The sequence below is a fragment of the Mustelus asterias genome, chromosome 16 (assembly GCF_964213995.1).
Source record: "Mustelus asterias chromosome 16, sMusAst1.hap1.1, whole genome shotgun sequence".
NCBI classification, from domain to species: domain Eukaryota; kingdom Metazoa; phylum Chordata; class Chondrichthyes; order Carcharhiniformes; family Triakidae; genus Mustelus; species Mustelus asterias.
The window spans coordinates 13400295-13427501 of record NC_135816.1 but is presented as its reverse complement, the minus strand read 5'-3'; the positions used below and the strand labels follow the sequence as shown (position 1 = coordinate 13427501).

Genomic DNA, 27207 nt, shown 5'->3' with positions numbered 1-27207 from the left:
TCTCCTCACCTCAGTTCTAAAAGGTTCACCCCTTATCCTCAAACTATGACCCTCTAGTTCTGGACTCCCCCACCATTGGGAACATTCTTTCTAAATCTACCCTGTCTAACCCTGTTAGAATTTTATAAGTTTCTATGAGATCCTCTCTCACTCTTCTAAACTCCAGTGAATATAATCCTAACCGATTTAGTCTCTCCTCATATGACAGACCTGCCATCTCAGGAATCAGCCTGGTAAACCTTTGCTGTACTCCCTCTATAGCAAGGACATACTTCCTTAGATAAGGACACCAAAATTTCACACAATATTCCAGATGTGACCTCACTAATGCCCTATACAATTGTAGCAAAACATCCCTATCCCAATACTCAAATCCTCTCACTATGAAGGCCAACATACCATTTGCCTTCTTTACTGCCTGCTGCACCGAGGCGCTTACTTTCAGTGACTGATGCACGAGGATTCCAAGGTCCCGCTAAGTATCCACCTCTCTCAATTTACACCCATTCAAATAATAATCTGTCTTCCTATTATTGCTACCGAAATGGATAACCTCACATTTATCCACGTTAATCTGCATCTGCCAAGCACATGCCCACTCACAGCCCATCCAAATCACGCTGAAGCATCTCTGCATCCTTCTCACAGCTCACCCCCCCCCCATGCAACTTTGTATCATCTGCAAATTTGGAGATAATACATTTAGTTCCCCCTTCCAAAACTTGTATATATAAAATGTCAACAAGGGGGTCCTAGCACAGATCCCTGCGGAACCCCACTAGTCACTGCCTGCCAATCAGAAAAAGACACACTTATGCCAACTCTTTGCTTCCTGCCCGCTAACCAGCTTTCTATCCATCTCAAGACACTACCCGCAATCCCATGAGCTTTAACTTGACATAGTAATTTGCTATGTGAGACCTTGTCGAATGCCTTCTGAAGGTCTAAATAAACCACATCTACCAGTTCTCCTTGGTCAACTCTACTAGTTACAACCTCAAATAATTCCAGTAGATTTGCTAAACATGATTTCCCTTTTGCAAATCCATGCTGACTTTGTCTGATTATACCACTACTTTCCAAATGCTATGCTATGAAATCCTTGATAATGGACTCTAGCAACTTCCCTATTATTAACATTAGACTCACTGGTCTATAGTTCTCTGTTTTCTCTCTACCTTCTTTTGAATAGCAGGCTTACACTTTGCAATCTGCAGGAACCATTCCAGAGTCCAAAAAAATTTTAGAAAATGACAACTATTTCCAGGGCCACTTCCTAAGCACTCTGGGATGAAGATTATCAGGCCCTGGAGATTTATCCACTTACAATCCCATCAATTTCCCCAAAACCATTTCTCTACTAATGCTGATTTCCTTCAGCTCCTCACTAAAACTTGTATTTCTTAGAACTTCAGGTATATTATTTATGTCTTCCTTTGTGAAGACAGAAGCACAAATTTAGTTCCTCAGCCATTGCTTTGTTCCCCATTAGGAATTCCTCTGTTTCTGACTGCAAGGGGCCTACATTCGTTTTTGTCAATCTTTTTTGCTTTACATACCTATAGAAATTTTTACAGTCAGTTTTTATACTTCCTGCTAGCTTACTTTCATTATTTTCCCCTTCTTAATCAATCCCTTGGTTCGTCTTTGCTAAATTTTAAACCGTTCCCATTCCTCAGGTCTATTGCTTTCTCTTGCCCATTTGTATGTTTCTTCTTTGAATCAGATACTATCTCTAAATTCCCTTGTAGGCCATGGTTTGGCCACGGTTCTCTTACCACTCCTGTGCCAAATCGCAATAAACAGCTTGGAGTTCACCTATTCATTCGTTGAATGCCTGCCAATGCCTGTCCATTGTCCTTCCTTTCATTAATGTTTCCCAGTCGGCACGGGTGGCACGGTAGCACAGTGGTTAGCACTGCTGCTTCACAGCTCCAGGGTCCTGGGTTCAATTCCTGGCTCGGGTCACTGTCTGTGTGGAGTTTGCACATTCTCCTCGTGTCTGCGTGGGTTTCCTCCGGGTGCTCCGGTTTCCTCCCACAGTCCAAAGATGTGCGGGCTAGGTTGATTGGTCAGGTTAAAAATTGCCCCTTAGAATCCTAAGATGCGTAAGTAAGTGAGAGGGATTAGCGGGTAAATATGTGGGGGTAGGGCCTGGGTGGGATTGTGGTCGGTGCAGACTCGATGGGCCGAATGGCCTCCTTCTGCACTGTAGGGTTTCTATGATTTCAGTCTACCATAGCCATCTCATGCCTCATACCATCGTAGTTGCTTTTATTGAGAATCAAGACTCTGGTCTCAGAATCAGCGACCTCACTATCCACTTTGATAAAGAATTCTATCAAATAACATGGGCGTTGCTTCCAGTCCAATGTTTGTGTCTGTCTCAAATTCTCTTTGAGAAGTTGGTGGCGAACAACTTTCTCGAATCATGTGGTGTAGGTACACCCAGAGTGCGATTAGGAAGAGAGTTCCAGGATTTTGACCCAGCAACAGTAGAGGAACATCGATATAGTTCCAGTAAGAAGTCTCGCAACACCAGGTTAAAGTCCAAGAGGTTTTTTTGGAACCACGAACTTTTGAGCGCTGGTCCTCCATCACTTGATGAAGGAGCAGCACTCCGAAAGCTTGTGATTCCAAATAAACCTGTTGGACTTTAACCTGGTGTTGTGAGGCTTCTTACTGTGCCCACCCCAGTCCAACGCCGGGATCTCCACTTCTCGATATAGTTCCAAGCTAGGAAGATGTGTGGCTTGGAGGGACTATGCAGGTGGTGGTGTTCCCATGCGTCTGTTGGCCTTGTCCTTCTAGATGGTGGAGGTTGCAGGTTTGGAAGGTGTTACTGAAGCGCTTTGGAGAGTAGATTCAGTGCATCTTGTAGATGGCACGCACGGCTGTGGTGGAAGGGGTAAATGTTGAAGGTGGTGAATAGCGTGCCAATAAGCTGTTTTCTCCTGAATTTGTCTCAAATTTCTTGAGTGTTATTGGAGCTGCATTCATCCAGGCAAATTGAGATTATTCTAACTTGTATCTCGAAGATGATGAAAGGATGTTGGGGAGTCACAAAGTGAACTACTCACCAAGGAATTCCCAGTCTCTGACCCACTCTTACGGTTATATAACTGGACAAGTTTAGTTTCTGGTAAACTGTAACTCTCAGGATGTTGAAAACAGTGAATTCAGCGATGTTGATGCAATTGAATATCAAGAGAAGATTGCTCAATTCTCTCTTTTTGTCCATGATCATTCCTTGGCACTAGTGCAGTGTGGTGGCACAGTGGCGCAGTGGTTAGCACTGCTGCCTCACAACGACAGAGACCCCGGTTTGATTCCCGCCTCATATGGAGTTTGCACGTTCTCCCCGTGTCTGCATGGGTTTCCTCCGGGTGTTCCAGTTTTCTCTCACACTCCAGAAATGTGCAGGTTTGGTAATTGGTAAATTGCCCCTTCGTATCCCATGATATCTGGGTTATGGGGATTAGTGGGGTGAATGCGTGGGGATAGAGCCTGGATTGGATGCTCTATCAGAGGGTTGGTGCAGACTTGATGGGCCACATGGCCTCCTGCACTGTAGTTACTATGTCACTTTGCATTAATCAGTTCACGCCTGAATGTTGTCCAGGACTTGCTGCATAAGGACATGGCCTGCTATAGTATCTGAGAATTAAAAAAAACTGCAGCTGTTATCAGGAATAAAAACAGAAAGTGCGAGAAAAGCGTTCAATATGACTCTTCCCTGGAAATAAGCTGACACTAACTTTTTTATTATACGGATTTAACATGTCAGTTGAAGGATGGTACCTCCAATAGTGCAGCAGTCCCTCACTACTGCATTGCAATGCTCTCTCATATGTCTCCTTCCACAGTGCAGTTCACCCTCAGTGTGTCGCTTCAACAATGCAACACTCCCTCCCTCAGTACTGCCCCTCTGACAGTGCAGCACTCATGATGTGGAAATGCCGGCGAAGGGGCTTGGAGCTCCGAAAGCTTGTGTGGCTTTTGCTACCAAATAAACCTGTTGGACTTTAACCTGGTGTTGTTAAACTTCTTACTGTGCAGCACTCCCTCAGTACTGACCCTCTGACAGTGCAGCACTCCCTCAGTACTGCCCCTCTGACAATGCAGCACTCTCTCCGAACTGACCCTCTGACCGTGCAGCACTCCTTCAGTACTGACCCTCTGACAGTGCAGCACTCCCTCCGAACTGGCCCTCTGACACTGCAGCACTCCCTCAGCACTGACCCTTTGACAGTGCAACGCTCCCACAGTACTGACGCTCTGACAGTGCAGCACTCCCTCAGTACTGACCCTCTGACAGTGCAACACTCCCTCAGTACTGACCCTCTGACAGTGCAGCACTCCCTCAGTACTGACCCTCTGACAGTGCAACACTCCCTCAGTACTGACCCTCTGACAGTGCAGCACTCCCCCCTCTGACAGTGCACCACTCCCTCAGTACTGCCCCTCTGACACTGCAGCACTCCCTCAGTACTGCCCCTCCGACAGTGCGTCACTCCCTCAGTACTGCCCCTCTGACAGTGCAGCACTCCCTCCGAACTGACCCTCTGACAGTGCAGCACTCCCTCAGCACTGACCCTTTGACAGTGCAACGCTCCCACAGTACTGACGCCCTGACAGTGCAACACTCCCTCAGCATTGGCCCTCTGACAGGGCAGAACTCCCTCAGTACTGACCCTCTGACAGTGCAGCACTCCCTCAGTGCTGACCCTTTGACAGTGCAGCACCCCCACAGTACTTACCCTTCGACAATGAAGTGCTTACTCAGTGCTGGCCCTTCAACAATTCAGCACTCCCTCTCTTGGTACTGACCCTCTTTACACTGCATTGCTGCCTCCAGCAGTACAGCACTCCCTAAGAATTTATATATATAACAACAACAAGAACTACTTGTTGTTGTTATATATATAAATGATATAGATGAGAATGTGGGAGGAATTATAAGAAAGTTTGCAGATGGCACCAAGATTGGTAGGGTGCTTAATAGTGAAGAAGAAGATCGTAAGTTACAAGAAGGTATAGATGGGTTGTGGTCAGATGGGCAGAGCAGTGGCAGATGGGATTTAGCCCTGATCAGTGCAAGGTGATGCACTTTGAAAGAAGTAACAAGATATAGGAGTATTTAATGAATGGCAGGATCCTAGAAAGCTCAGAGGAATGGATGGATTTTGAGTTACTTATTCACAAATCCCTGAAGGCAGCAGAGTTAAGAAGGCATATGGGACACTTGTACTGTCAGAGGGTCAGTACTGAGGGAGTGCTGCACTGTCTGAGGGTCAGTACTGAGGGAGTGCTGCACTGTCAGAGGGTCAGTACTGAGGGAGTGCTGCACTGTCAGAGGGTCAGTACTGAGGGAGTGCTGCACTGTCTGAGGGTCAGTACTGAGGGAGTGCTGCACTGTAGTGGCATAGAGTATAAGAGCAAGGGAGTAATGTTGGAGTTGTACAGAGCATTGGTTAGGACACAGCTGGAGTACTGTGTGCCGTTATGGTAACCTCACTATAGGGAGGATGTGATTGCACTCGAGGGGGGATAGAGGAGATTCACCAGGATGTTGCCTGGAATGGAGCATTTGAGCTATAAGGAGAGACTGGATAGGGCTTGGATTGTTTTCTTTAGAGCAGAGAAGGCTGAGGGAGGACATGATTGAGGTTTATAAGATTATGAGTGGTTTGGACAAGGTGAATAGCAAGCAGCTTGTTAACCCCTTGTTTGAGGGGTCAATCACAAGGGGGCATAGTGTCAGGGTGAGGGGCAGGAGATTCAGAGGCGATTTGAGAAAAAAAATCACTCAGAGGGTGGTGGGAATTTGGAATGCACTGCCTGGGAAGGTAGTGGAGGCCGGAAACCTTACAACCATTAAAAAATGTTTGGCTGAGCACTTGAAATATCATAACATTCAAGGATATAGGACAAGTGCAGGAAAATGGGATTAGCGTGACTTCCGTGGTAGTTATTGTCGGTGCAGACTCGATGGGCCGAGGAGCCTTTTCTGCGCTCTCTGATTCCATAACTTCTCCCTTCCATGATGTGGTGACTCAGATTGTACACTTTATTGATGTCACATTTCCTTCATTTCAGATGTTTCTGTTGGACAGGAAGGATTGAATCATGCAAACTCACCCTGATTCATTCTCAGCGGAGCCCATTATAATACCAATCATCTCTTTGTCTCTCCCTCTCCATGAGACCAGACCCTCTTTCCCTAAGTCATTGCTAGAAAGAATACTGGCATTTCCTGAATTGTGGTCTTGAACGTCCTGGGTCAATAATTGCTAATAATTACAATGCTACAGGGAAAGGCACAAAGTGTTATTTTTATTCACTTGAGGGACATAGGCATCACTAGGTGGCCAGCATTTATTGCCCATTCATAGTTGCCTGACGGCAGTTGGGAGTCAACCACATTGCTGTGGCTATTGAGTCACATTAGGCCAGACCGGATAAGGACAACAGATTTCCTTCCCTAAAGGACATTCGTGAACCAGATGGGTTTTTCCGACAATTGACAATGATTTCATGGTCATCAGTAGAATCATGGAATCCCTACAGTGCAGAAGGAGGTCATTCGGCCCATCGATTGGCACAGTGGTTAGCACTGCTAACTCAGAGAGCCAGGGACCCGGGTTCGATTCCTGGCTTGGGTGACTGTCTGTGTGGAGTTTGCACGTTCTCCCCATGTCTGCGTGAGTTTCCTCCGGGTGCTCTGGTTTCCTCCCACAGTCTGAAAGATATGCTGGTTAGGGTGCATTGACCCAAACAGGCACTGGAGTGTGGTGACCAGGGGAATTTCACAGTAATTTCATTGCAGTGTTAATGCAAACCTTACTTGTCACTAATAAATAAGCTTTAAAAAGTGTCTGCACTGACAGCGATCCCACCCAGGCTCTATCCCCATAACCCCACATATTTACCCATGATTCTACTGATGACCATGGAGCCATTGTCAATTGTCGGTAAAACACATCTGGTTCACAAATGTCCTTTAGGGAAGGAAATCTGCCGCCCTTATCTGGTCTGACCTACATGTGACTCCAGAGCTATGGCAATGTTGTTGACACTCAACTGCCCTCAAGCAACTATGAATGGGCAATAAATGCTGGCTTAGGGGCAATTGAGCATTGCCAATGCACCTAACCAGCACATCTTTGGACTGTGGGAAGAAACCGGAGCAAACCCACACAGACATGTAGAGAACGTCCAGACTCCGCACAGACAGTGACCCAAGCCAGGAAATCGAACCCTGACCCCTGGCACTGTGAGGCAGCAGTGCTATCCACCGTGTCATGACCCCTTCCGTTACCCACCCAATGAGCCCTTTATCTCAATTCCAAACATATTTTATTGAATTCAAATTCCACCATCTGCTGTCATAGGATTTGAACCTGGGTCCCCAGAACATTAGCTGAGTTTCTGGATTAATAGTCTAGCGATAATACCACTAGGCCATCGCCTCCCTGAGATCAGAGGGATTGGAAGTTGAACATTTTCTTGTTCTGATTGGGCCCTATGGCCATATATAATCATTTCCTCAGCACTAACTTTCCTCACATTGCGTGAGTGGACTGGTAACCTCGTTTACTAACTGCTAGCATATTGTAGACTTTTTCAGTTGTCTCTGAGTTAGATAAAAATGGAAGTGAGAATCAGAGGTTGTTGTTTATATTTACCCAGTTACAGCTTTCACTTTCATAGAACATAGAACATAGAACATTACAGCGCAGAACAGGCCCTTCGGCCCACGATGTTGCACCGACCAGTTAAAAAAAAACTGTGACCCTCCAACCTAAACCAATTTCTTTTCGTCCATGAACCTATCTACGGATCTCTTAAACGCCCCCAAACTAGGCGCATTTACAACTGATGCTGGCAGGGCATTCCAATCCCTCACCACCCTCTGGGTAAAGAACCTACCCCTGACATCGGTTCTATAACTACCCCCCCTCAATTTAAAGCCATGCCCCCTCGTGCTGGATTTCTCCATCAGAGGAAAAAGGCTATCACTATCCACCCTATCTAAACCTCTAATCATCTTATATGTTTCAATAAGATCCCCTCTTAGCCGCCGCCTTTCCAGCGAAAACAATCCCAAATCCCTCAGCCTCTCCTCATAGGATCTCCCCTCCATACCAGGCAACATCCTGGTAAACCTCCTCTGCACCCTCTCCAAAGCCTCCACATCCTTCCTGTAATGTGGGGACCAGAACTGCACACAGTACTCCAAGTGCGGCCGCACCAGAGTTGTGTACAGTTGCAACATAACGCTACGACTCCTAAATTCAATCCCCCTACCAATAAACGCCAAGACACCATATGCCTTCTTAACAACCTTATCTACTTGATTCCCAACTTTCAGGGATCTATGCACACATACACCTAGATCCCTCTGCTCCTCCACACTATTCAAAGTCCTCCCGTTAGCCCTATACTCAACACATCTGTTATTCCTACCAAAGTGAATTACCTCACACTTCTCCGCATTAAACTCCATCCGCCACCTCTCGGCCCAACTTTGCAACCTGTCTAAGTCTTCCTGCAAACTACGACACCCTTCCTCACTGTCTACCACACCACCGACTTTGGTGTCATCAGCAAATTTGCTAATCCACCCAACTATACCCTCATCCAGATCATTAATAAATATTACAAACAGCAGTGGCCCCAAAACAGATCCCTGAGGTACACCACTTGTAACCGCACTCCATGATGAATATTTACTATCAACCACCACCCTCTGTTTCCTATCCGCTAGCCAATTCCTGATCCAATTTCCTAGATCACCCCCAATCCCATACATCTGCATTTTCTGCAGAAGCCTACCATGGTGAACCTTATCAAACGCCTTACTAAAATCCATATATACCACGTCCACTGCCTTGCCCCCATCCACCTCCTTGGTCACTTTCTCAAAAAACTCAATAAGGTTAGTAAGGCACGACCTACCTGCCACAAAACCATGCTGACTATCACCTATCAATTCATTACTCTCCAAATAACTATAAATCCTATCCCTTATAATTTTTTCCAACATCTTGCCGACAACAGAAGTGAGACTCACCGGTCTATAATTCCCGGGGAAGTCTCTGTTCCCCTTCTTAAACAATGGGACAACATTCGCTAACCTCCAATCTTCTGGTACTATACCAGAGGCCAACGACGACCTGAAGATCAGAGCCAGAGGCTCTGCAATCACTTCTCTTGCCTCCCAGAGAATCCTTGGATAAATCCCATCCGGACCAGGGGATTTATCTATTTTCAGACCCTCCAGAATATCCTGCACATCCTCCTTATCAACTGTAATACTGTCTATTCTACTCCCTTGCAACCCAGTGTCCTCCTCAGCTATATTCATGTCCCCTTGCGTGAACACCGAAGAGAAATATTGGTTCAATGCTTCACCAATCTCCTCCGGTTCCACACATAACTTCCCTCTGCCATCTATAACTGGCCCTAAACTTGCCCTAACCAACCTTCTGTTCTTGACATACCTATAGAACGCCTTAGGATTCTCTTTAACCCTATCCGCCAAAGTCTTCTCATGTCCCCTTTTAGCCCTTCTAAGCTCGCTCTTCAACTCCCTCTTAGCCAATCTAAAGCTTTCTAGTGCACTACCCGAGTGCTCACGTCTCATCCGAACATAAGCCTCCTTTTTCTTTTTAACCAACAAAGAAACTTTTTTGGTGCACCACGGTTCCCTAGCCCTACCAATTCCTCCTTGCCTGACAGGGACATACCTATCACAGACTCGCAGTAGCTGCTCCTTGAAAAAACTCCACATGTCAGATGTTCCCAGTCCCTGTAATCTCCTAGTCCAACCTATGTTTCCTAATTCTCTCCTAATAGCCTCATAATTACCCTTCCCCCAGCTAAAACCACTGGCCCGAGGTTCATGCCTATCCCTTTCCATCACTAAGGTGAACGTAACCGAATTGTGGTCACTATCACCAAAATGCACACCAACTTCCAAGTCTAGCACCTGGTCTGGCTCATTTCCCAGCACCAGATCCAATATAGCCTCACCTCTAGTTGGCCTGTCTACATACTGAGTCAAAAAACCTTCCTGCACGCTTTGAACAAAAACTGACCCCTCTAACGAGCTAGAGCTATAACAATTCCAGTCAATATTAGTCAAGTTAAAATCCCCCATAACAATTGCCCTATTACTTTCACTCCTAAGCAGGATTGACTCCGCAATCCTTTCCTCAACCTCTCTAGAACTTTTAGGAGGTCTATAAAAGACTCCCAACAGGGTGACCTCTCCTCTCCTATTTCTAATCTCCGCCCATACTACCTCAACAGATAAGTCCTCATCAAACCTCCTCTCTGACACTGTGATACAATCTCTGACCAATAATGCTACCCCTCCCCCTCTTCTACCTCCTTCCCTACTTCGACTAAAACATTTGAACCCCGGGACCTGCAGCATCCATTCCTGCCCCTGCTCTATCCATGTCTCTGAAATAGCCACAACATCGAAGTCCCAGGTACTGATCCACGCTGCAAGTTCACCCACTTTATTGCGAATACTCCTGGCATTGAAGTATACACATTTCAAACCCTGCTCCACCCCACCTCTGCAATGCCGTGCATTGCAGTCCCCATCCATGCATCCCTCACTTTCAGCCCCACTACTCAGGATCCCTCCCCCCCCCCGAATCAGTTTAAACCTCCCTGCATGGCCTTAGCAAATTTACCCCCCAGGATATTGGTCCCCTTCTGATTAAGGTGTAGACCATCCTTCTCATAGAGGTCACACCTTCCCCAGTACGAGCCCCAATTGCTTAAGTACCTGAACCCCTCCCTCCTGCACCATCCCCTCAGCCATGAATTCAAACCTTCCCTCTCCCTATTCCTCTCTAAACTATCCCGTGGTACAGGCAAGAGTCCAGAGATAACCACTCTGTCAGTCTTGGCCTTTAGTTTCCACCCCAACTCCATAAATCCCTGCCTAATATCCCCTTCCCCTATCCTCCCTATGTCGTGTGTCCCCACATGTACAATAACTTGTGGTTTATCTCCCTCCCCCCTAAGAGTCCTGAATACCCTGTCAGACACATCCCGGACCCCAGCCCCTGGTAGGCAACACACCAACCCTGAGTCCCTACCTTTAGTTCCGACCCTCCTATCTGTCCCCTTAATTGTGGAGTCCCCAATCACAAGGCCCAGTCTTTTACAGCCCCTAACCACCTGAGCTTTCTCACTCTCTCACTTTCTGATCAGATTGTGTTTTAAAATTAAAGCAAGTTGAAAAATCTTATTTTACAGTGCAGGAAAAGATGTTTGATTATAATTAATAATCACTTATCCGATTTCTATCTTACTGCCGTATTTTTCTCATGGTGTATGTGGTTCTGGTACTCTCCTAAGACCATAAGACGATAAGACATAGGAGCAGAATTAGGCCAATCAGCCCATCGAGTCTGCTTCGCCATTCAAACATGGCTAATATTTTTCTCATCTCCATTCTCCTGCCTTTTCCCCACAACCACTGATCCCCTTATTAATCGAGAACCTATCTATCTCTGTCTTAAAGACACGCAATGACCTGGCCTCCACAGCCTTCTGCGGCAAAGAGTTCCACAGATTCACCACTCTCTGGCTAAAGAAATTCCTCCTCATCTCTGTTTTAAAGGATTGTCCCTTTAGCCTGAGGTTGTGCCCTCTGGTTCTAATTTTTCCTAATAGTGGAAACATCCTCTCCATGTCCACTCTATCCACGCCTCGCTGTATCCTGTAAGTTTCAATAAGATCCCCCCTCATCCTTCTAAACTCCAACGAGTACAGACCCAAAGTCCTGAACCGATCCTCATACGACAAGCACAGTGGTTAGCACTGCTGCTTCACAGCTCCAGGGTCCCGGGTTCGATTCCCGGCTCGGGTCACTGTCTGTGCGGAGTTTGCACATTCTCCTCGTGTCTGCGTGGGTTTCCTCTGGGTGCTCCGGTTTCCTCCCACAGTCCAAAGATGTGCGGGTTAGGTTGATTGGCCAGGTAAAAAAAAAAATTGCCCCTTAGAGTCCTGGGATGCGTAGGTTAGAGGGATTAGCGGGTAAAATATGTGGGGGTAGGGCCTGGGTGGGATTGTGGTCGGTGCAGACTCGATGGGCCGAATGGCCTCCTTCTGCACTGTAGGATTTCTATGATTTCTAAGCATCCTATTAGATTGTGAAAGTTTATTTTATATCTTTGCACTCAATATTTTCTCTTTGGGGAACAGTGGGATAGCAGGCTGATAATTAACCTGTTGAACCAGGTCGTGTACACTCCTTCCACAGCCAACGAGTCCTGGAGGGGGACTTGAACCTGGAACTTCTGGTTCAGAGGCAGGGGGTCTACCATCTGAGACACAAGACTTTCACTGAGCAAGTAAATGGTATTCAGGAGCAGGCAGATATTTTCAAAGTAACCTGGTGGCAGAGAAGAGAGGGAAACTTCCGAAAACCATACCAGAGTGTCAACTACTGGTGACAGCCTGCAACTACCTTGTGACCAAGGACTGTTTACATACACGGGGTTGCTTTGAGCTCCCTCACCATGGGCTTGAAGATGGGAAGCATGTTAATTTTGGTGGGTAGCTTGCCTGGCACGTGCCCACTGTCCCCTGCCCCCATAACTTTCCTGATTTTGTTCTCAAAACATGAGTATGAAGCTGGTTGGAGTTGTGTCGGGCACAAAGGTCGACAGTTGTGGTGGTTGGAGGTCAATCATTTCAGTCATAGAGTCATAGAGGTTTACAGCATGGAAACAGGCCATTCGGCCCAACTTGTCCATGCCGCTCTTTTTTTTTAAACCCCTAGGCTAATCCCAATTGCCCACATTTGGCCCATATCCCTCTATACCCATCGTACCCATGTAACTGTCTAAATGCTTTTTAAAAGATAAAATTGTACCCGCCTCTACTACTAACTCTGGCAGCTTGTTCCAGACACTCACCACCCTCTGTGTGAAAAAATTGCCCCTCTGGACACTTTTGTATCTCTCCCCTCTCACCTTAAACCTATGCCCTCTAGTTTTAGACTCCCCTACCTTTGGGAAAAGATATTGACTATCTACCTTGTCTATGCCCCTCATTATTTTATAGACCTCTATAAGGTCACCCCTCAGCCTCCTACGCTCCAGAGAAAAAAGTCCCAGTCTATTCAGCCTCTCCTTATAACTCAATCCATCAAGTCCCGGTAGCATCTTAGTAAATCTTTTCTGCACTCTTTCTAGTTTAATAATATCCTTTCTATAATAGGGTGATCAGAATTGCACACAGTATTCCAAGTGTGGCCTTACCAACTCCTGTATTCAATGTTCTGACCGATGAAATCAAGCATGCCGAATGCCTTCTTCACCACTCTGTCCACTTGTGACTCCACTTTCAAGGAGCTACGAAAATGTACCCCTAGATCTCTTTGTTCTGTAACTCTCCCCAACACCCTACCATTAACTGAGTAAGTCCAGCCCTGGTTCAATCTACCAAAATGCATTACCTCGCATTTGTCTAAATTAAACTCCATCTGCCATTCGTCAGCCCACTGGTCCAATTGATCAAGATCCTGCTGCAATTGAAGATAACCTTCCTCGCTGTCCACCATGCCACCAATCTTGGTGTCATCTGCAAACTTACTAACCATGCGCCCTATATTCTCATCCAAATCATTAATATAAATGACAAATAACAGTGGGCCCAGCACTGATCCCTGAGGCACACCGCTGGTCACAGGCTTCCAGTTTGAAAAACTACTCTCCACAACCACCCTCTGGCTTCTGTCAAGAAGCCATTTTGTATCCATTTCGATACCTCACCCTGGATCCCGTGAGATTTAACTTTATGCAACAACCTACCATGCGGTACCTTGTCAAAGGCCTTCCTAAAGTCCATGTAGACAACATCAACTGCACTGCCCTCATCTACCTTCTTGGTTACCCCTTCAAAAACTCAATTAAATTTGTGAGACATGATTTTCCACTCACAAAGCCATGCTGACAGTCCCTAATCAGTCCTTGCATCCCGGGACATCACTGCAGGAGTTCCTCAGGGTCGTGCCCTAGGCCCAAACATCTTCAGCTGCTTCATCAATGACCTTCCTTCCATCAGAAGGTCAGTGCAATAAGTCTTTGGAGGCAAGGTCCCTTCACCAAAATCGCTTTATTTACAATTCCAACAGCTGTACACAGAGTGCTATCAGTCAGCCGTCTACCTTCGGGAGCGCCAGAGGAACTGACACTCCCAGATAAATACAAGGAAAAGACTCCCTGATTGGCCCATCAATGGACTCCTTAATCAGGGAGTTCATATTCCAATAGGCCGACCTCAATGGCCTGATTGAAATCATTATAGTCGGAAGCGTGGATGTTTGCTGTTGATTGCACAATGTTCAGCGCTATTCGCGACTGAAGCAGTCCATGTCCAAATGCAGCAAGACTTGGACAACATTCAGGCTTGCGCTGAGGAATGCCACACTATCAGATTGTTATGTTAACAGATGAACACAAGCAGTAGGGGTTGTTGATTAAAACCTAGGTTGGGATTCTACTGTCTCCCTCCCACCACCCTGGTGGCGTGTTTTGCAGCAGAGGAGAAAATTTTGGCTCTAATTACACAGAAGTGGAAAAATGTACCAATCATTTAACAGCGGAACAGTAACTGAATAAACTGATGCAACAACTATAGCATGTCCATTTCAAAAACCGCTCAACTGAATTCCTCAGAAAATGTTAGCTGGAAAACTGACATCACAGAGATTCACTCATCACCTCAGTATGGAAACAAGAAATCAGAACAGGAATTAGCATTGCAGGGGAAATCCATTCCTCTCAAATTACTAAGAACCGGTGCTCTTGGCATACTAAATATGGTTTTTACAATTAATCCCAGAATATCAATGTTATCTCCCACAGTGGTGTTGACAGAATGGTTATGATCAGAAATAACCAGCACGGTTTTGTCCAAGGCAGATCATGCCTTACAAGCCTAATTGAATTTTTTGAAGATGTAACTAGACACATAGACGAGGGAAGAGCGGTAGATGTAGCTTATATGGATTTCAGCAAGGCGTTTGATAAGGTGCCCCATGCAAGGCTTATTGAGAAAGTGAAGGGGCATGGGATACAAGGGGACATTGCTTTGTGGATTCAGAACTGGCTTGCCCACAGAAGGCAAAGAGTGGTTGTAGATGGGTCTTTTTCAGAGTGGAGGTCGGTCACCAGTGGAGTGCCCCAGGGATCTGTTCTGGGACCCTTGCTCTTTGTGATTTTTATAAATGACCTGGATGAGGAAGTGGAAGGATAGGTTGGCAAGTTTGCTGATGACACAAAGGTTGGTGGTGTTGTGGATAGTGTAGAGGGATGTCAGCAGTTGCAACGAGACATAGATAAGATGCAAGACTGGGCGGAGAAGTGGCAGATGGACTTCAACCCAGATAAGTGTGTGGTGGTTCATTTTGGCAGGTCGAATAGGATGAAAGAATATAATATTAAGGGTAAGACGCTGGGCAGTGTCGAAGATCAGAAGGATCTTGGGGTCCGGGTTCATAGGATGCTCAAAGCAGCGTCGCAGGTAAAGGCTGTGGTTAAGAAGGCGTATGGAATGCTGACCTTCATCAATAGAGGAATTGAGTTTAGAAATCGGGAGATAATGCTGCAGCTGTATAGGACCCTGGTCAGACCCCACCTGGAGTACTGTGCCCAGTTCTGGTCGCCTCATTACAGAAAGGATGTGGAAGCCATAGAAAGGGTGCAGAGGAGATTTACAAGGATGTTGCCTGGATTAGGTGGCATGCCTTATGAGGATAGGTTGAGAGAGCTAGGTCTTTTCTCCTTGGAGAGGCAAAGGATGAGAGGTGACCTGATAGAGGTGTATAAGATGTTGAGAGGTATTGATAGAGTGGATTCTCAGAGGCTTTTACCCAGGGCTGAAATGGTTGCCACAAGAGGTCACAGGTTTAGGGTGCTGGGGAGTAGGTACAGAGGAGATGTTAGGGGTAAGTTTTTCACTCAGAGGATGGTGGATGCGTGGAATCGGCTGCCGGTAGTGGTGGTGGAGGCGGATTCGATAGGGTCTTTTAAGAGACTTTTGGATAAGTTCATGGAAGTTAGTAAGATAGAGGGTTATAGGTAAGCCTAGTAGGTAGGGACATGTTCGGCGCAACCTGTCGGGCCGAAGGGCCTGTTTGTGCTGTAGCTTTTCTATGTTCTGTGACACTGGATTAGTAATCCAGAGGCCCAGGCTAATGCTGTGGGCTCACTGGTTCAGATCCCACTGCGGCAGCTCGTGAAATTAAAATGAATTCAATAACTCTGGAAAATAAAGCAAGGTTCTGTGATGGTGACTGTGGAACTATCGTGAATTGTTATAAAATCCTATCCGGTTCACTAAGATCCCTTTAGGGAAGGAAATCTGCCATCTTTATCTGGTCTGGCCTACATGTGACTCCAGACCCACAGCAATGTTGTTGATTCTTAACTGCCCTCTGAAACGTTCCAGCAAGCCACTCAGTTCAAGGGCAATTAGGGATGGGCAATAATGATGCCCTTGCCAGCGATGCCCACATCCCATGAAAAGAAGAAAAAAGCCAAAAAGACTATTTTACTGTATTGAGGATTAAGTTTTTTAACATTTATTTATTAGTGTCACAAGTCGGCTTACATTAACACTGCAATGAAGTTACTGTGAAAATCCCCTAGTCACCACACTCCGGCGCCTGTTCGGGTCAATGCACCTAATCAGCACGTCTTTCGGACTGTGGGCGAAAACCAGAGCAGACGCGGGGAGAATGTGTAGACTCTGCACGGTGACCCAGGCCAGGAATTGAACCTGGGTCCCTGGCGCTGTGATAGAAACATAGAAAAACTACAGCACAAACAGGCCCTTCGGCCCACAAGTTGTGCTGAACACATCCCTACCTTCTAGACCTACCTATAACCCTCCATCCTATTAAGCTCCATGTACTTATCCAGGAGTCTCTTAAAAGACCATATTGAGTTCGCCTCCACCACCACTGACGGCAGCCGATTCCACTCGCCCACCACCCTCTGTGTGAAAAACTTACCCCGAACATCTCCCCTGTACCTACCCCCCAGCACCTTAAACCTGTGTCCTCTCGTAGCAGCCATTTCCACCCTGGGAAAAAGCCTCTGAGAGTCCACCCGATCTATGCCTCTCAACATCTTATACACCTCTGTTAGGTCTCCTCTCATCCTTCGTCTCTCCAAGGAGAAAAGACCGAGCTCCCTCAGCCTATCCTCATAAGGCATGCCACTCAATTCAGGCAACATCCTTGTAAATCTCCTCTGCACCCTTTCAATCTTTTCCACATCCTTCCTATAGTGAGGCGACCAGAACTGAGCACAGTACTCCAAGTGGGGTCTGACGAGGGTCTTATATAGCTGCATCATTATCCCCGGACTCCTAAACTCAATCCCTCGATTGATAAAGGCCAGCACACCGTACGCCTTCTTAACCACCTCCTCCACCTGCGGGGCCGATTTTAGAGTCCTATGGACCCGGACCCCAAGGTCCTTCTGATCCTCTACAGTACTAAGAGTCTTTCCCTTTATATTGTACTCCTTCATCCCATTTGACCTACCAAAATGGACCACGACGCATTTATCTGGGTTGAAGTCCATCTGCCACTTGTCCGCCCAGTCTTGCATCCTATCTATGTCCCTCTGTAACTTCTGACATCCCTCCAGACTATCCACAACCCCACCAACCTTCGTGTCATAGAAATCATAGAATCATAGAAACCCTACAGTGCAGAAGGAGGCCATTCGGCCCATCGAGTCTACACCGACCACAATCCCACCCAGGCCCTACCCCCACATATTTTACCCACTAATCCCTCTAACCTACGCATCTCAGGACTCTAAGGGGCAATTTTTAACCTGGCCAATCAACCTAACCCGCACATCTTTGGAGTGTGGGAGGAAACCGGAGCACCCGGAGGAAACCCACGCTGACACGAGGAGAATGTGCAAACTCCACACAGGGACAGTGACCCGAGCCGGGAATCGAACCCAGGACCCTGGAGCTGTGAAGCAGCAGTGCTAACCACTGCGCTACCGTGTCGTCGGCAAACTTACCAACCCATCCCTCCGCTTCCTCATCCAGGTCATTTATGAAAATGACAAACAGCAAGGGTCCCAGAACAGATCCCTGGGGCACACCACTGGTGACCGACCTCCAATTAGAAAAAGACCCATCTATACCCACTCTCTGCCTCCTTTGGGCAAGCCAGTTCTGGATCCACCGGGCAGCAGCCCCTTGGATCCAATGCCCTCTCACTTTTTCTAGAAGCCTTGCATGGGGGACCTTATCGAACGCCTTGCTAAAATCCATATAAACCACATCTACCGCTTTCCCTTCGTCAATGTATTTAGTCACATTTTTGAAGAACTCCACTAGGATCGTAAGACATGATCTGCCTTTGACAAAGCCATGCTGAGTATTCTTGAGCATACTAAACCTCTCTAAATGCTCATATATCCTGTCCCTCAGGATCTTCTCCATCAGTTTACCAACCACTGATGCAGCAGTGCTAACCACCGTGCCACCATGCCACCCATTAAAGTTTATTTATTAGTTTACAAGTAGGCTTACATTAACACTGCAATGAAGTTACTGTGAAAATCTCCTAGTCGCCACACTCCGGCGCCTGTTCGGGTACACTGAGGGAGAATTTAGCATGGCCAATGCACCTAACCAGCACGTCTTTCGGACTGTGGGAGGAAACCGGAGCATCCGGTTCATCACTAGGTTGTGATGAACAAAGCATCGTAGCTGTGAGGGACAGCTCGGTGGATAGGATATTAGTATGTAGATAGGCTGGAAAATTGGGCGGGGATCCTGGATTCAGGATTCAATCCTGGACCGGGGAACGGCGTGGGCTTGGAGGGCCGAAGGGCCTGTTCCTGTGCTGTATTGTTCTTTGTTCTTTGTTCACCCGGAGGAAACCCACATAGACACAGCGAGAAGGTGCAGACTCCACACAGACAGTGACCCAAGCCGGGAATCAAACCCAGGTCCCTGGTGCTGGGAGGCAGCAGGCCTAGCCACTGTCCCACCGTGCAGTCTCACCTGGGTCATGCATTTTTCCATCTCCATAGGGCCCATTATTGTATATTACCAGTGAACTCAGCGTTTAATTTACCTCGTGAGTGGTGGGGGAGTGGAATGTTCTGCCTGGAAGTGTGGTGGAGGCAGTTTCCATCGTGGCATTCGAGAGGGCATACGGTGATCATTTGAACCGAAACAATGTGCAGTGGTACCGGGAAAAGGCAGGGGAATGGCACTAAGTCATGACGCTCACTTGCCGTTTAGATATCCATTCTTTAATGACATCCTGGATTTAATTATTCCTCAACGTCTGACATTTGATATCAGCGTCTGATCCTTGAGTGATTATGAACGAGATTAAATGCAGAGCCTTGTAATTATCGGGGACTTGGTGAATGGCAAATAGGAGAGAAAGGACAAAATAATTTATATTAAAGAATCGAGTATGATTTGAGCCAAATAAGTTTGGTCACATTTTCATTCAGACTCTTAACCAGTCACAGGAATGTAACGCTTTTGCAGGAATCTCCCAAAGATTCCATCCCCTCCCAGTTTAATCTCTCTAATGATTGTGAAGCATCTTCCCAGGTTATCTTGGTTCTGGCTCAGGACAGCAGCCTCTCGATTCTGGGCCATTTCCCCCCCGCCCCCCCCCCCCGCCTCCCCCACCCCCCTCCCCTGCTCACTTAGTTTCTTATTTCCCTCAAAACCAAACCACTTCCGGGTCCTTGCAAGATTCTGCTTAAGTTGCAAAGATAAAAACCGAGAAGTTGTGCTGCCCACGACACAGCCTCTCATCTTTAAACTACTCGGGGCCCCCAGACTGGAGCAGATGTGGTGATCACACAGCAGCCAGTGTGTGGGCCGAGAGAGAGTTATGTAATCCCAAAATCGCAGCGCAGAAGGAGAAGTGGGATTGAGAAATGAGAATTGAAATTGCACAGTTTTTAAAGATGTGCCTTTCTGGTTCATGTTCGTCACAACATCAGCTTCTTCCTGGCTTTTCATTTGGATTGCAACTATTGCCGCACTTTCACACATCTCCAGTTCACTTGGGCACAATGACTTTCAGTTCCTACTCAGGGTTGATTCAATAGAGAATGGCATGGGCTTTGTGTTTATGTGTGTGTGCGTGTCTGTGTGTATCTGTTTGTGTGTCTGTGTGTGTGTGTGTGTGTGTATGTCATAGAGGTTTACAGCATGGAAACAGGCTCTTCAGCTCAATTTGTCCATGCCGCCCTTTTTTAACCACTAAGCAAGTCCCAATTGCCTGCATTTGGCCCATATCTCTCTGTATCCATCTCACCCATGTAACTGTCTCAATATTTTCTAATGTTCCTATGACAGGCTAGAGGGGTTGAATGGCCTCCTCCTCTTTCTAATGTTCTTATGTTAGGCCAGAGGGGCTGAATGGCCTCCTCCTGTTTCTGATGTTCCTATGATAGGTTTGATGGGCTGAATGACCTCTTTCTGTTCCTAGAACGGGGCTGTGGTCCAATTGCAAAGTGCTTCACACGCTCTGTATTTTATTGCCATAGTTCCCGGAACCTGTAGGGAAGCGTGAGCAATGCAGCAACCGCTTCCAGTGGTGCTGCTGATCTTGAGCAGGAATTATCTGCTGAACAGATCCCCAGAAACAAAACTCCCGCAGTTCATGAACCCATTTTACGATCAAATCACTGATGCAAACAGCAAATGCTGGGAAGTGGAAGAGGGAGTGGAACTGGTGACACTGCGACTGACCAAGAGAAATCTGGCAGGTTTGCAGCTCCGAGTCCTGATCCAGTGCCGCAATAATAGCAGCGATGATTGGGTGGGACAGGAACAGATGCAATTGTGATGCCCCTCACTGTGGAGCAATCTCGGACAAGCAGCCGTGGCTTAATGGGTGGCAAACTCACCTCTGCAGGGCCAGCAGTGAGGGAGTGCTTCACTGTGAGAGGGGCAGTACTGAGGGAAAAGTTAATTTATTAGTCACAAGTAGGCTTACATTAACACTACAATGAAGTTACTGTGAAAATCCCCCAGTCGCCACACTCTGGTGCCTGTTTGGGTACACTGAGGGAGAATTTAGCATGGCCAATGCACCTAACCAGCACGTCTTTGCGAGGAAACGGGAGCACCCGGAGGAAACCCACGGAGACATGGAGAGAAGGTGCAGACTCCTCACAGATAGTGACCCAAGCCGGGAATTGAACCTGGATCCTTGGCATTGTGAGGCAACAGTACTAACCACTGTGCCACCGTGCCACCCTGAACTGTGCTGAACTGAGGGGGTGCTGCACTGTCAAAGGGACAGTACTGAGGGAGTACTGCAGTGTCAGAGGGACAGGACTGAGGGAGTGCCACACTGTCAGAGGGTCAGTACTGAGGGAGTGCTGCACTGTCAGAAGGTCAGTACTGAGGGTGTGCTGCACTGTCAGAGGGTCAGTACTGAGGGAGTGCTGCACTGTCTGATGGGCAGTACTGAGGGTGTGCTGCACTGTCAGAGGGTCAGTACTGAGGGAGTGCTGCACTGTCAGAGGGTCAGTACTGAGGGAGTGCTGCACTTTCAGAGGGTCAGTACTGAGCAGGTGCTGGACTGTCAGAAGGTCAGTACTGAGCGAGTGCTGCACTGTCAGAGGGTCAGTACTGAGGGAGTGCTGCACTGTCAGAGGGGCAGTACTGAGGGAGTGCTGCACTGTCAGAGGGTCAGTACTGAGCAGGTGCTGCACTGTCAGAAGGTCAGTACTGAGGGAGTGCTGCACTGACAGAAGGGCAGTACTGAGGGAGTGCTGCACTGTCAGAGGGTCAGTAATGAGGGAGTGTTGCACTGTCAGAGGGTCAGTACTGAGGGAGTGCTGCACTGTCAGAGGCTCAGTACTGAGGGAGTGCTGCACTGTCAGAGGGTCAGTTTAGAGGGAGTGCTGCACTGTCAGAAGGGCAGCACTGAGGGAGTGCTGCACTGTCAGAGCGTCAATACTGAGGGAGTGCTGCACTGTCAGAGGAGCAGTACTGAGCAGGTGCTGCACCGTCAGAGGGTCAGTTCTGAGGGAATGCTGCACTGTCAGAGGGTCAGTACTGAGGGAGTGCTGCACTGTCAGAGGGTCAGTACTGAGGGAGTGCTGCACTGTCAGAGGGTCAGTACTGAGGGAGTGCTGCACTGTCAGAGCGTCAATACTGAGGGAGTGCTGCACTGTCAGAGGAGCAGTACTGAGCAGGTGCTGCACCGTCAGAGGGTCAGTTCTGAGGGAATGCTGCACTGTCAGAGGGTCAGTACTGAGGGAGTGCTGCACTGTCAGAGGGTCAGTACTGAGGGAGTGCTGCACTGTCAGAGGGGCAGTACTGAGGGAATGCTGCACTGTCAGAGCGTCAATACTGAGGGAGTGCTGCACTGTCAGAGGGTCAGTACTGAGGGAGTGCCGCACTGTCAGAGGGTCAGTACTGAGGGAGTGCTGCACTGTCAGAGGGTCAGTACTGAGGGAGCGCTGCACTGTCAAAGGGTCAGTACTGAGGGAGTGCTGCACTGTCAGAGGGTCAGTTTGGAGGGAGTGCTGCACTTTCAGAGGGGCAGTACTGAGGAAGTGACGCACTCTCAGAGGGGCAGTACTGAGCTGGTGCTGCACTGTCAGAGGGGCAGTACTGAGGGAGTGCTGCACTGTCAGAGGGTCAGTACTGAGCAGGTGCTGCACTGTCAGAGCGTCAGTACTGAGCAGGTGCTGCACTGTCAGAGGGTCAGTACTGAGGGAGTGCTGCACTGTCAGAGGGTCAGTACTGAGGGAATGCTGCACTGTCAGAGGGTCAGTACTGAGCGAGTGCTGCACTGTCAGAAGGTCAGCACTGAGCGAGTTCTCCACTGTCAGAGGGGCAGTACTGAGGGAGTGCTGCACTGTCAGAGGGTAGTACTGAGGGTGTGCTGCACTGTCTGAGGGTCAGTACTGAGGGAGGGCTGCACTGTCAGAGGGGTAGTGCTGAGGGAGTGCCGCACTGTTAGAGGGTCAGTAGTGGGTGCTGCACTGTCAGTGGTGCCATCTTTCTGATGAGTCATTAAATTGAGTTTTCAGCTGCCCTCTCAGTTGATGGGAAATATTCACTGGTGAACATTTCGAAGAAGACCAAGGTTGTTCTGGGTGTCCTGGAAAATATTTGGCCCTCAGCACGGACCTTGAAGACGCAAACTGTTCCGAATGAAGCATACATTTCAAAAAGTATTAGCTTGCCTTCACATACCAGGGTGCAGCCTGGGTCTATATATTAGCTGAAATCTTAGTGAACATCCTATCACACCCTTCTTTGTCTTCTGCTTCAAAATCCCACCTAGGCCCCCAGTTTGTTATCATCCTGTTAGGGATCTTTAATGTTTCAGGAAGAAATCCAAGGACTCAGTAATTAACTCAAAGAACTATACCCCAAGATTTCTTATTTTTAAATAAAACCAAATTTTATTATGTATCAAACAAAATTAAACAAATTAAGTATCAATAACTTAATGCTATCACTTTTAAACTCATGCTATAAACTCAGTTCTACTTTTTACTTCCCCGCCACCCCCCCCCCCCCCCCCCCACCCCCGCACCAACCCCTGCCCCCCCAAGAGCCTTACAGAATTTTTCATTCACTTTTCCTGGCACTAATCCACAGACATTCGGAATTTACTTTAACTCTCCTTCGTATTCCAGGTTATTCCTCCAAGGTAAGATTATATTCTGTCGGGGGGTCCTTCCATTTCCTCTTTGGGTTCAACCACCCTCCAACTTCTTGGGTGAATGTCTGTGCGGAGTCTGCACGTTCTCCCCGTGTCTGCGTGGGTTTCCTTTGGGTGCTCCGGTTTCCTCCCGCAGTCCAAAAGACATGCTGGTTATTGGCCATGCTAAATTCTCCCTCAGTGTACCCGAACAGGTGCCGGAGTGTGGCTACTGGAGGATTTTCGCAGTAACTTCATTGCAGTGTGGATGTAAGCCTATTTGTGACACTAATAAATAAACTTAAACTTAAACTTGTAGTTTTTCTGATTTATCCTTCTCTCCCATCTTGAATTGTGGCATAAGGTTAGTAGCCCTCCAGGGCTCCGCCATTACTCGAATGAGGATTGAAAGATTGTGACGTCCGTTATTTCTACACTTGCTGCTTTTAACCTCCTAAGGTACATAGATATCATAGAATCATAGAATCCGACAGTGCAGAAAGTGGCCATTCGGCCCATCGAGTCTGCACCGACCACAATCCCACCCAGCCCCTATCCACATATCCCTACATTCCATCTAGGCCAGGTGACTTACCAACTTTCAATAATCCTAATCTTTTTAGTACATCTTACTATGTGCATAACTTTTCTCTTCCATTTTAGTGTCATCTTCACATCATTGGCTTCCTTATTATAACTAGATTGATAAATCTTTGCTGTAAGAGGTTTTGTGGCGCAGTGGGTAGTGTCTCTCTTTGCGTCGGAACCGAAAGCTCTGGGTTTAAGTCGCGATGGCAGGGCAGTAAAAGTGGGAGCGTCTCCTGGTGGTTTCTGCAGTGCAGCAGCCTGCCCGTGTAAACAGGCTCCACCAGCACTGGCTCTTGGGTTGTACTCCAGCAGGTGCCCTCCTCGTTCTGAGGGACATTCCCACAGAAGGATCTTTTGCTTGACGGGGAAATCCATGGACAATCTTTAAATGGAACTCTGTTCATTTTCAGAGTTGCACCTTCAACTTGACACACGGGAGTACGTGCGATTGCAAGGCGAGCCCTTCTCCATCTCCTGCACTGGAATGACTCAAACTATGGATCTATCTGTGGAATGGTTACATCCACAAGGCTCTGTAAGTTAGTCAGGGATTACACTTGTTTTCTTTCAGCATTTCTATTTTATTGGAAGTTTGTTTTCCAGTCAATTCCACCCAATCCCCAGATAGATTGATTGTACGTTGTAATACTTCATAGAATCATACAGCATAGAAGAGGCCCTTCAACCCATCGAGTCTGCGCCGACACATTAGAAACACCTGAACTCCCACCTAATCCCACTTGCCAGCACTTGGCCCATAGCCCTGAATGTTATGATGTGCCGAGTGCTCATCCAGATACTTTTTAAAGGATGTGAGGCAACCCGCCTCTATCACCCTCCCAGGCAGCACATTTCAGACCGTCACCACCCTCTGGGTAAAAACGTTTTTCCTCACATCCTCCCTAAACCTCCTGCCCCTCACCTTGAACCTATGTCCCCTTGCGACTGACCCTTCAACTGAGGGGAGCAACTGCTCCTTTTCCACCCTGTCCATGCCCCTCACAATCTTGTACACCTCAATCAGGTCGCTCCTCGGTGTTCTCTGCTCCAATAAAAACAACTCAAGCCTATCCAAACTCTCTTCATAACTTAAACGTTCCATCCCAGGCAGCATCCTGGTGAATCTCCTCTGCACCCCCTCCAGTACAATCATATCCTTCCGATAATGTGGTGACCAGAACTGCACACAGTGCTCTAACTGTGGCCTCACCAAAGTTCTATACAACTCCAACATGACTTCCTTGCTTTTGTAATCGATGCCTCAATTGATAAAGGCAAGTGTCCCATGTGCCTTTTTCACCATCCTACTAACATGCCCTTCCGCCTTCAGAGATCTGTGGACAAATACGCCAAGGTCCCTTTGTTCCACAGAACTTCCCAGTGTCTTACCGTTCATTGAGCACTATCTTGTCAAATTACTCCTTCCAAAGTGTATCACCTCACACTTTTCAGGGTTAAATTCCATCTGCCATTTATCTGCCCATTTAACCATTCCATCTAGATCTTCTTGTAGCCTAAAACACTCCGCCTCAGTTTTAACCACCCGTCCAATCTTTGTGTCATTCACAAACTTACTAATCCTATCCCCCCACATAGTCATCAATGTCATTTATATAAATTTGATTTGATTTATTATTGTCACCTGTATTGGGATACAGTGCAAAGTATTGTTTCTTGTGCACTACACAGGCAAAACATACCGTTCATAGAGTACATAGGGGAGAAGTTTAAAGTTTAAAATTTGTAAAAAAGAAATCCAAGAACTCAGTCATTAACTGAAAGACCTAAAGCCCAAGATTTCTTATTTTTAAATAAAAAAAGTATAAAGTTTAAAGTTAAAGTTAATTTAACTTTAAACTTTAAAACTTTTAAAACATACCGTTCATAGAGTACATAGGGGAGAATGGAAGGAGAGGGTGCAGAATGTATTGTTACAGTCATAGTGAGAGTGTAGAGAAAGATCAACTTCATATATATACATGAATAGGATGGGAATAGAGGGACGTGGTCCCGGAGGGTCGGGGGGTTTTAGTTCAGTCGGGCAGCATGGTTGGTGCAGGCTTGGAGGGCCTGTGCTGTAATTTTCTTTGTTCTTTGTTCTTTATATAAGGTAGGTCCATTCCAACATTGATGAGGGTGAACACTTACACTCACCCCCACCTCCATCCCATTCAACCGCCACTCCCCCAACACCCAACAGGGTGCCCCATATAGGGGTTACCCATTGTTTTAGCTCAGATTATTTTGTAAGTTGTTGAGAGGGTGACTAACGATGGAAGTCCCCGCTCTCCCCCTTATCTGCAATGGCAGGCTGCAACTCCTTCCATGCTGTGTGATTTCCTATTACCCCTTCAGCCTTGAGAACCCCACCCACCGTCCTATACTGGAAGGTGAGTCTGACCTCTGATACTGATTGGCTGATTCAGATCAAACAGATGTCAGGTTATTGTTCCCAGCACAGTACAACTTCGGGCTCCACATGTGAAAGCGACAAGATGGAAAACTCTGCCCCCCTGGCCATTTCTGGGGGATCCTGTTTGGGACAGATGTTTCCCAGATTCCACAAATCAGAAAACTGCAATCAAGTCCCATCTTCCAATTGCTCCACCACATCCCTGCCTTCCCACCATCCCCCCATCTCCCCCACCCACCATCCCCCCCATCTCCCCCACCCACCATCCCCCCATCTCCCCCACCCACCATCCCCCCCCCACCCACCATCCCCCATCCCCCCACCCACCATCTCCACATCCCCCCACCCACCATCCCCCCCATCCCCCCACCCACCATCCCCCCCCCCACCCACCATCCCCCCCATCTCCCCACCCACCATCCCCCCCATCTCCCCCACCCACCATCTCCCCATCCCCCCACCCACCATCCCCCCCATCTCCCCA

At 47.5% G+C, this 27207-nt stretch overlaps 1 protein-coding gene across 1 annotated transcript in view; it reads left to right on the top strand.

Moving 5' to 3' along the window:
• The window catches only part of LOC144505666 (mast/stem cell growth factor receptor Kit-like), a 71852-nt gene that overhangs the window by 3256 nt on the left and 41389 nt on the right, over positions 1–27207 (top strand). Inside the window, exon 2 of the mRNA XM_078231822.1 lies at positions 24721–24845. Within this exon, the coding sequence (XP_078087948.1) occupies positions 24721–24845 (125 nt within the window). The remainder of the gene's footprint in view (positions 1–24720; positions 24846–27207) is intronic.